General features: G+C 46.3%; 1 protein-coding gene across 1 annotated transcript in view; it reads right to left on the bottom strand.

The window, feature by feature from the left end:
• Positions 1-2310: 2310 nt before the first annotated feature.
• Positions 2311-10316, bottom strand: part of LOC147131927 (uncharacterized) — a 19282-nt gene continuing 11276 nt past the window's right edge. The window contains exons 21-33 of the mRNA XM_086015180.1: positions 9245-9325; positions 7628-9046; positions 7434-7555; positions 7229-7339; positions 7074-7131; positions 6854-6958; positions 5932-6645; positions 5803-5865; positions 5591-5724; positions 5384-5518; positions 5247-5304; positions 5108-5164; positions 2311-5034 (exon numbers count right to left, since the gene is read on the bottom strand). Coding sequence (XP_085871306.1) covers positions 2615-5034; positions 5108-5164; positions 5247-5304; positions 5384-5518; positions 5591-5724; positions 5803-5865; positions 5932-6645; positions 6854-6958; positions 7074-7131; positions 7229-7339; positions 7434-7555; positions 7628-9046; positions 9245-9325 — 5477 coding nt within the window. The 3' untranslated portion in view covers positions 2311-2614. The remainder of the gene's footprint in view (positions 5035-5107; positions 5165-5246; positions 5305-5383; positions 5519-5590; positions 5725-5802; positions 5866-5931; positions 6646-6853; positions 6959-7073; positions 7132-7228; positions 7340-7433; positions 7556-7627; positions 9047-9244; positions 9326-10316) is intronic.

The following is a 10316-nucleotide window of genomic DNA, read 5'->3' as shown; positions in this document are numbered from 1 at the left end:
TCCGTCCCTGGGCCGGACCGGTCGGACCCTCTGGCCCGCCCGGATGCCCATTTTTGGGGCGGAGGGGTGGGGGCTGACAAATGTTAAAAAATGGCTGGACTAAGCATGGCCGGAAGTGGATTTTAGTCCGGCCCACTAATCGGCCCTCATGCGGCCAAAAATCATCTCAGCCTACTCGGTGAAAGGCTTCTTTTTAGGTTTCTTTCTACTCCCGCGTCGGCGTGAGCGACAACTGCGGTTATAGGGATTGTGGTATAGTCAAGGGTGGAGGGTCGCGGCCGGACCGGCGAAAAAATGGTCAAGTGCCCAGCTCTGGTAAACAGTAATTTCTCACCCACATGCACACACGAATAAATTCACGAATCTCCAACAGCTTGCATGAAAACCCCACCCCTTAAGTTGAAGACACCCATGGAAACAGGGACCCTGAAAACCAATAAAAAGCGAGGGAACGGAGAACTTCGAAAGAAGTATTACTGTGTAGACTGTGCAAAGCAGAAGTTGTGCTTATTGAGCGTCTTTCCTCTTCATTGGTGTTGTGTTGTAAAATGTCTAATTGATGAACCTGACATGGTCATTATTTAATTATTTGAGCCCTGAGCAATTGTGATGTCATTTTCAGTCGACAGAAGTGACAACATGGCCGCTCCCTGAGATGGCTAAAACGCGTGGATTTTGCTGCTTAACTCATATTCCACAAATGCAATATTAATCAGAATGCCGTATTTCAACTAGTAGGCCTGCATAGATCGGATTGATGCCAGCTGTTGGAAACGTCAAGTTGCAAGATCACTGTGTCCATGTGTCCTAATTAAGTCAAATCATGACACTGCAAAAACATTTAGTCACATCAACAACTTTCTAACTGGTGTCAACGAGTCTGCTGTTGGGAGATGACGTGGATTGTCGTCGACCCGTTGCAGAACGATGGCCGCGTTGCCACCGCGTCGGCCGATTGCGACAGACTGGTTTCACTTTGCAGCAGCGCTTTGTTGCAGCGGTTCTCTCCGACAGTTTCCTGTGATATAAACGTCCACCCAACCGGGAAGTTCTAAGCAATACATTTGCACACTTTTATTTTCACACCTTTCACACTTCACTTCATAGTGATAAAGCATTGTTGTTTAAGCATAAACCAACCATTTTTAGGTATGTATTTTCAATTAAGCGACAAAGCCATATCCCATTAACACACACTGAACAACAAGGAGGACACAAAGGAAAACAATGTCATAATGCTACAGCTGTAGCTGTTGTGAAATGCGCTATATAAATAAAATTGTATTGTATTATTCCAGCATTGTCCATGCGTGCGTCGATGGCAAACGAGCACCATGTCCGCTCCACTTCCTGGTCGCTTTCGTTCTCCAAAGTGCATTTTGTGCTATCAAACAAGCATCCGGTGCTGCATCTTTCACATAAAGAGTGGCATCGGACTCGGTAGGCTCATTACGTAGTACAGTATTGGATGGAAAAGATATGGTTTCATTCTTTCATAATTAACGCTATATCATTGTGCGGTCTAGTCCAACGTTTACACCCGTGTGACTGATAAACTACTGGCAGAAATTCTTGTTTTCTTTTTGTGACATCAAACTTTGCCATGGTGACTCGAGGAACATACAATTTATAGCCGTGTCATGCATACGCCATGTATGACCATACCGATCTCGTTCCTTGATGCAGTCCACATTGCCCTCTCATCACTCTCGTTTGTTTCAATGAGTGTCAGGAGTAAGTCTGTTATGACTACAAGATTCTCTTTGTGCCTGAATTCTGCTAATGGCGATTTTGCTACCATTGCAGGCCTCTCGGTGTCTTCTGGCCTCCAGCAGGACCTTCTAATTAAGACTTCCATCTTTGTGGTCCTTCATTAAATGACCCATGTGTCCGTTTTTGATAATGTCTTCAACTGTATGTAGGGCCCAATTAAACCTACTCCAAATGCATTTATGTATCGCTGACAATTTGGCAAATTGCACGCTCACGCAGGCACTTTGGAATAAACTCCCATATAACCCAATTGCCCTCCAACTCAGAAAATCCCTTTGTTTCTCCGGAACATCGCTATAATATCATCTAGTTTATCGATGACCCGCGCTGACATTCCATCAAGAGCTCAGCACCTCACCCGTCACTTATCGCATTCCAGTGTTCCATTTCCTCAACCCGGATCAGCATGGCGAGCGACCTTCACCCAAGCGACTAAAAATGACAATGGTGAGGAACTACTGCCAATATAAACGACTCCCCTGACGCTGAGTGAGGCCCAGTCCACATGGCAACTGTTGTTGAAAGTATGTTGACTAGTTTCATATTTTGGCTCCCTATTTATTTTTGCTTCAGTGCCAAACAGACAACATTTTATACAGAACAAACTCAGGATGGGAGTTGAAATGTGCCAGCTCAAACATGCATGTGTAAAATAACATTAAAATACAAAAGTACAAAAATAGGTGTACCGGTACATTTATAAAAAAACAAAAAAAAACAATTGTAACAAAAAAAAAAACAACCGAGCAGTTACTTGAGTGTACAAAAACAATACAATTTGTTCAAACATCTTTGCCGTAACATACTAACAATCATCAACATAAGACAACAGTTATTCCCTTCATGAGAACTGCGTTGATGAGTTATAACCGGCCTGGGAGGAGCTGATGTTTCCTTGGCTGCTAATGGAAACTAGCGCAATGGGACTACCAAAGTAGGCTGCAGAAGAGAGTGGAATAGTATACACAGGTAAGTGAGTGGCGGCAGTGGTCACAATACCAGCTGTATGAATGCATGTGCGATGGTGCAGCTGCTGCGGTATGCACGGCAGAGTTTGCCGTTGGTTCGGCCATCCCGCATTTGTTGGATGGGGTCCGCCAAATGGCCGACCGACATGGTTTGCTGCCTGCTGGGGATACAAGCCGAAAGGGGAATAAGACTGCCCCACATTTTTATTTGCAGGAGGTAAACTACTTGGTGCAGTGTGACCCATAGGCGATACGTTTTGGGCATACATCAAATACATGTTTGAGACGGCAGAAATTTGTCTGCCAGGATCGGAAGGACAATTATTTGATGGTTGCGCCGTTGCACCAACGTGAGTAAGGCCATAGGCTCTGTGTAACTCGCGACTGCTCTCTCCACCATTTGCTACAACAGGTATTTCAATTTGGTTTTTGCAAGTATTTGCGTTGCCTTGAGGCACTGCCTTATCATGACCGGCACTTAGACAAACGTCGTCCGGCAGTGGTTTGACATCAATGTCGTCTGGCCAATCGGGGTCACGAGTGACAACGGTGTTGGTCGACTTATTCGTCTGAATGAATGACTTCTGAGGTGAGCTGCTTGATAAATGATCTGCCGCGACCTGTTGGATCCCTGGTGTCGTCGATGGACTCAATGTGCAACTTCTCATATCCTGTCCACTGTTGCTCATCACGATTGTGGTGACGGGCATCGCAGACGTCACGTGACACACTTTAGCTGCTGGGTTACTGGTGATGGCAGTAATACAGTCTCTGGCCTTGGGAGGGCATGTCTTAGACCTGGATTTTTCCACCAAAGAGGCACCTTGGTCATCGTGACCCGGATGCCCTGGGATGGTTGGAGGGTTCACAACAGTGGACTTTGTCAACTTGGCTTCTGATGACTTGTGTCTGCATTTGACAGGGGGAGGCTTAAAGAGCTGGGTCTTACTGGTGCAAATCTTGATCAGTTGGTCCAGAGACTCAAGAGATGCCCTTTTCCTGGTGGGAAGGTATTTATATTGGCAAATTGCTGGAGCCATAGTTACAGGAGCAACACCTTTGGAGCGTGCCTGCTCTTTTACCGCATAACTAGATGGCATCTGGGTGGCTGGAGGAGTAGCTACAAGGGGTCTGCACTCGAGCATCGGGTCAGCTTTAACTTGAGACGTTGGTGCTGTTCTTGCGCTTCGATCAGCAGTTACAGGACATTCGCAACCAGAGGGTATTTCATCTTTCACCTGACCAATCTTTGGCGTTGTCAACATATAGGCAGTAGCTAAAGGAGAGTTACACTCGGCAATTGGTGGTTCTTTGTTCATTTGATAACCTGGCCAGTCTTTAAGAATCGGACCGGCAGTTTCAGGAGATCTGGACTCTTGTGGCATTACTTCAGCCTTCACTTGAAATCCACGCTGTGCCTCAGAAACAAGACCAGCAGTTTCAGGAGATCTGGACTCCTGTGGCATTACTTCAGCCTTCACTTGAAATCCACGCTGTGCCTCAGAAACAAGACCAGCAGATTCAGGAGATCTGGACTCTTGGGGAATTACTTCAGCCTTCACTTGAAATCCACACTGTGCCTCAGAAACAAGACCAGCAGTTTCAGGAGATCTGGACTCTTGGGGAATTACTTCAGCCTTCACTTGAAATCCACGCTGTGCCTCAGAAACAAAACCTGCAGTTTCAGGAGATCTGGACTCTTGTGGCATTAGTTCAGCCTTCACTTGAAAGTCACGCTGCGCCTCAGAAACAAGACCATCAGTTTCAGGAGATCTGGACTCTTGTGGAATTAGTTCAGCCTTCACTTTAATAATAGACTGCGCCTCAGAAACAAAACCTGCAGTTTCAGGAGATCTGGACTCTTGTGGCATTAGTTCAGCCTTCACTTGAAAACTAGGTTGCCCCTCAGAAATGGGACAAGAGGTTTGCTTCAGCTCACCCTTCTCTTGAAAACCAGGCTGCACCGCCTCAGAAATGGCTTTTGTAGTTCCAGACCCACGGTGCATAAGATCAGCCGTCACTTGTAAAGTAGGCAGCTCCTTACTGATAAGACCAAGTCTTGCAGGAGATCTGGACTCTGAGAGCATCGGTTCATTCTTCACTTGAAAAATGGGGGGAGTTTTGGTGACGGAACCCAAGTTTTCAGTAGGCCAGCATCGTGAGTCCATCACCTCCTTTTTCACTTGGATGACAGGTGGGGTCCTGGAGACAGGACTACATACTGGCGGTTCTGCATTTGAGTCCACACTCAAATCCATGTCATGCCCGCTCCGTTTCCCTGATGTATGGCTTGCTTCAAATACAGAAAAGTCCCAAATGAATACACCAAGAAGAGCGTCATTGGTCATCTAAAAGCATTGACCTACCAGTTTGTTGTGATGCGACGACAGACTGACAGGTGGCACTCTGCAGCATGTTAATCGCTTTGAACAACAGAGGTACACAGTTGATACAAGGCACACTCGCAAGCAATAAACCAGGCCACTAAGTGACATTCAACAATACCTTCTCCAAACGGCGCGTTCCAAACTGCCTCATACAAGCCTTGGAAGAGGACTAAAACCTTTACCACCCCCACCCCAGAAAAAGAAAAAAAGGCATTTAGCACGGGGAGAGATTTGTGATGGTATGCTAAAGGCTACCTTTGCGTCCATCTTTTTGGAACGCTCCTGCGCTGCAACTTTAACCGCAACACCGTTGAGGATATTGAGTTTCATTTCCTCTAGTAGATCCTCCTCATACCAAAATGAATCCATATACTGAGGATATGCTTTTAGCTGCAAAAAAAATATTTCATGTTACGCCCTAAAAGTGTGAGCAGTGGCGTCAACAGTTAAACACTCCCTTACCATGTACGTAAGTTGATGCTTCATGCTAACCATGTGCATGCAGATGTCACTGACTGTGAATTTCTGGCTGCAGCTCTCACACAAGTAGAACGAATTTTCGGACGCCCCACGGCACTCGTACACAGATGCTAGACCTGACTGGGCAATCGGTTAATTGTTAGCGTCTGCTTCGTTGCATTTTTTTTGGTGCGGTGGGGGACACTCCTACTCACCTAAGACTGGCTGGTCGAACAGTCCCTTCACCCACAAAAACATGGACAAGTTACTTTCATTTCCTGTAACGAAAGCACCATCAGCGCATCGCGTTCTCACAGCGACCGCTGGGGTTGGAGTCTACCTACCTGAAAGGAGCAGTGCCTTTGAAACATTTCCATCCTTGCGTTTTACAACTGCATTCTGTGGTCCTGTTTTGATTGATGCAGGAGGCAGGTCTTGTCCCAACGACGATAAATGCGAGGACCTATTGGATCCATCCGGCTCCTCACAGCCGCTATTTAAATCTGCAATCACAGCGTGTGGGTGTGGTCCCAATGCCTCTGGAGCTGAAGGCCCATGAGAGCCTTCTGGATTCTTCTTGACTTCCTTTAAACCTGGACGACCAATCTTTGGGTCTGGTGCCAACGAAACTGGTGGTGAAGGCCCACTAAAGCCCGAGAGATTCTCTTCAATGTTCTTTAAACCTGGATCAACAGTTTTTGAGTCTGGTCCCAGAGACACTGGTGGTGAGGGCTCGCTGAAGTCAGACAGATTCTTGTCAATGTCCTTTAAACCTGGATCATCAATCATTAAACCTGGATTACCAATATTTGGGTCTAATCCCACCAATGCTGATGGTGAGGGATCATCAGAGCCTTCCAGATTCTTCTCAGCATCCTTTAAACGTGGATCATTCATCTGTGGTTCTGGGCTTGACGATACTGAAGTTGAGGGCTCAAAGTCTTCAAGGTGCTCCTCTGCTAACTTTAAATCTGGACAATCACTGTTGAATCCATGGGTGCTATGAAGAGTGGCCTCCGGCTCAGCAGTTTGATTATCAGCAGTGCTAACATGGGCCTCTGTATCAAATGGTAAACACAAAGATGAAATAAAAGACTGTTATGAACACCATTTGCTAGAAATAAAACCAGAGGCATTTTCGACATCTTACTATTGGCTTCTTAAAACCAACTATCAAAACAAAACGTCAGTACTGATGGAATAGGATAGTCCAGCTCTAAATCTGCCTCTCTCCCCAGGGTGTGAAACATGACTAAATTCAATTACCATCTTCCGGGCTTGAAGCTCCTTGCGAGTTGAGGGAAACCTGCCGTCCTAAATGCACCAAAGAGTTGGACGACACCTGAAAGTGAGTCTCCAATCTCTGCAAAGCTAATGATAGACACATGATCATTTTAGCTTTCATCCATCAATCCGTCCTTGTTAGGGTCACGGGTGAGCTGCAACCAAGCACAGCTGGTCACAGTCTGATTTTCTTGTCATGTACCTTGGGCCTCTGGAAGACTAGACAGCTCATTGTATGCATCGTTGGTCACTTCTATTGTCTAGCAGCACAGACCAGAAAGACAAAGTCGATTTCGCAAAACGATAGGAGTCTTTCTCTGCTGATATCCAAAATGTGCTGCATTGCTTAAAACTCACCTGGATGTTCCGAAGTCCCAGACACTTCTCTACCTCACTCATGCTGAATGCAAACTTCTCCTGGTTGATGTCTGCCAACTGTTCGTCGTTCAATTCTGGGAACCTCCGTTTCTTGTTGGGGATAGAACGGCGCACACAGTGATCATCTCGGACAGCCTTGAAACATCGAGTGCTTTTTCTGAATTCGGCACACACACACACACACCATATAGTTGTACAAGTGAACGTTTTCCGTAGGGTGACTGGAGCGTTCCAATCTGATGTGGCACAAAGTGCAGTAGGACTGCTTCCTCCCATCGCTGTTAACTGCAACTATGAAGCTTAGGCCTACAGGTAAAGTTAAAAGAAACTGTATCACAAGGACCAAATGATACAGAGCGGCTGAACAATAGTACTCACCGACTTTAGAAACAGTTGGCTTCGCTTTGCTATGCGATAGCTTGGCTGTTGAGGTTGCGTGTCCGGCAGCAGAAGGGTGTCTCTTTGAATCAGCCAGGGACCTCCCTGTGTTGTTCACTTCCTTGGCAGAGGCGTCCGATTTTCTGGATCCAACCACTGCTGCAGTCGCTAATCTGGCGCGAGACTGGACCGATGTCGTCAACGCAGTCTTTGTGTTTTTTCTGGATGCCCCGCAAGAGTGTCGTACAGCTTCCCTCTCTGTTCCAACTCCAGGCGCTTTGTGCCACAACGGTGACTCGGTGAATGAAGGTTTGAGGCCGGCGTCGGGGGCTGTCAACTTTGAGGTCGAGGCGGCGCAACTAGCGCCGGGTGCAGCGGCCCTGGCCGTCGTCGCAGATGCAGGAAACATAGAGGCTGCCGCACCATTAACGGGCGCTGGGGGTGTGGCGGCGGTCGCACCGTGGATGGCTGTAGTTGCAGCGGGCTCGAGGGGACCTGAAGGTGCGGTAACTGGAGCACCATGCATGAGAGTCAGTCTTGTGGATTTTTTCGCGCTTGCTGCAACTCCCGAGGAAGTTGTTGTACAACTGGTAGCAGGTGCAGTGGACTTTCTGGCGGTTGCACTGGAGTACGTCGCTTTAACTTCACTGCATTTAATAGTGCAGGCAGGAGGTTCTGTGAATCTGTTGGCGATCGAAGTTGCACTGCAACTACTGGCAGAGGCGGCGGTGGACTTTGCTGCGGTTGCGCTGACGGAGGTTGCCGTAACGGAAGTAGGTGCCGTGGACTTGGTGGCGCTTGAGTTCATTTCCATGCTTGGCAGTCTACATGACTTTGTAGCATAACCGTTGGTATATGCTGCAGAGTGGGTGCTTCCATTTGCACTCAAGGTAGTTGTCGTTACGGTCATCACTGTCATGAGCTTTGAAGTATAACTGGTGGTAGTTGCTGTGGGCTTGGATGCAGTCAATCTAGAACCCGCAACTTTAGGGGTGACATTTGAGCTTGTCGAGAACAGGGGGCTTGGTTTGGAGGCGGTTTCCCTGCTGGTGGCCACAGGTCCTGCAGTCTTGGCTGAATTCGATCCTGAGGCGGTCGCAGTCACCTTTTGGTCACAATTCTCAACTTTCAGCTTTGGCTTTTCTTCAAGCGATGCGATTTCTCTGAAGTTGCTTTGTTGTCTTTTACAGCCGATCCCCTCATCCCGAGCGTCCCTCGGCCTCTTTCGCTCACCTTCCTCATTTGCGGCCGTTGAAACATGGCCACTCCTTTGCAGCCCTGTCTCATTCGCAGTCTTTGGAGGGGTGGAGGTCCTACTATTGTCAGTGGGACTTTGATTGGTGTTTTTCGACGGGGTCGCTGTCATCTTGCTCGTCACACTGTTGCCAGAGGTCAATGAAGTCACAGTGTCTTTGAGGACTTGGAAGATAGTTAAAAAGCCCTCGATTAGTTCTGGCAATCACAAAGTATTGCCATTTTTTTTTAACTCAGCATGTCAATCACCTTGTAGAACATAACTTGGACGTCAAAAACATAACTGGGGAGGCCTGAATAGTGCCCCTTTCCACACACACACACCCAACATGAAAACCCCTACCAGTTTTTTGTTCGACTTACCCAACGGTGCTTGTGGTAGGACCAGGGGGATAAGCGAACTGTTGCTCTGCCTCCTCTTTGCTGTACCCAGAATGATTTTCACTAAAAAGTCAATGGCGGAAGAACACGGTCAAATCAAGAAAACACCTCCACCAAGTCTTTGACATGAAATTGTTGACAGAATTTGTCACCTGGGAAAATTACAATCTCAACCTCGCGCAATGTCTGGATCCTGTGTTTTTTTTATTCGTTCTCAATGAGTAACCATACAGAATTATGAATTGATCATACGACTACTCCGTTTTTACAGCATTTTAGCTTCATGTCTATGAATCGTTTGCAACTTGTCACTGACCTAGGTATTTAACAGTCCTTCTTAGGACAGTACAGATTTGTTTATATTCAGCCGGAGTAAACTAATTAATTTCACAGATAGCAACAAGACCTTTTTAGCCGTAAGGTCGTAGCCATTCATTCAGTATAGAGGTTGAGTGGTAAAAATGAATTAAATCATCAAATCAAGAATGACCAAAATGGATTTCATTAAATTTAAAGGATTTATTTTGATGATAACGTTTCAAATGATCAACATCGAATATACCAGACGTGGAATACAAACATTAATCACGAAAATCACAAAATCATTCTTTTAATTATATTGCATAATACCAAATTACTACTACTAATAACAATAATAAAAATGACTTCACCTGACAAGGCGCACCACTTGACAACCTCTCAAAAGCATTTTTGGGCGCCGACTCCAAGACCGCCCTTGGTTTTTTGCCTCTAGCACAACGTGGTTTCATAATATTAATATAATATATACTAACGTTTAGCCAGCTAGTGGCTAACAGCTAGCTGCCCCCGCTGGCCAATCGCCCACAGCATGGGCGGAACACCACTTTAATCCTGCTCATTTATTTTGACGCTTAGTCAAATGTGTCATTTTTGTTTTTAATAAACAATACTGACTGCTCAATAAAGTGTGAGGCAATGAGTTGCTAATTTAAGAGTATAGCGCTGATCATACGTTCCGATTCATTCTTAGTCCACAAATGCAATAATAAGCAATGTACCAAGACAGATTTGT

The sequence above is a fragment of the Filicampus tigris genome, chromosome 18 (assembly GCF_054856515.1).
Source record: "Filicampus tigris isolate MCC_2025a chromosome 18, RoL_Ftig_1.0, whole genome shotgun sequence".
Taxonomy (NCBI): domain Eukaryota; kingdom Metazoa; phylum Chordata; class Actinopteri; order Syngnathiformes; family Syngnathidae; genus Filicampus; species Filicampus tigris.
Note: the sequence above shows the minus strand (reverse complement) of the source record. Positions and strands in the feature narration are given on the sequence as shown.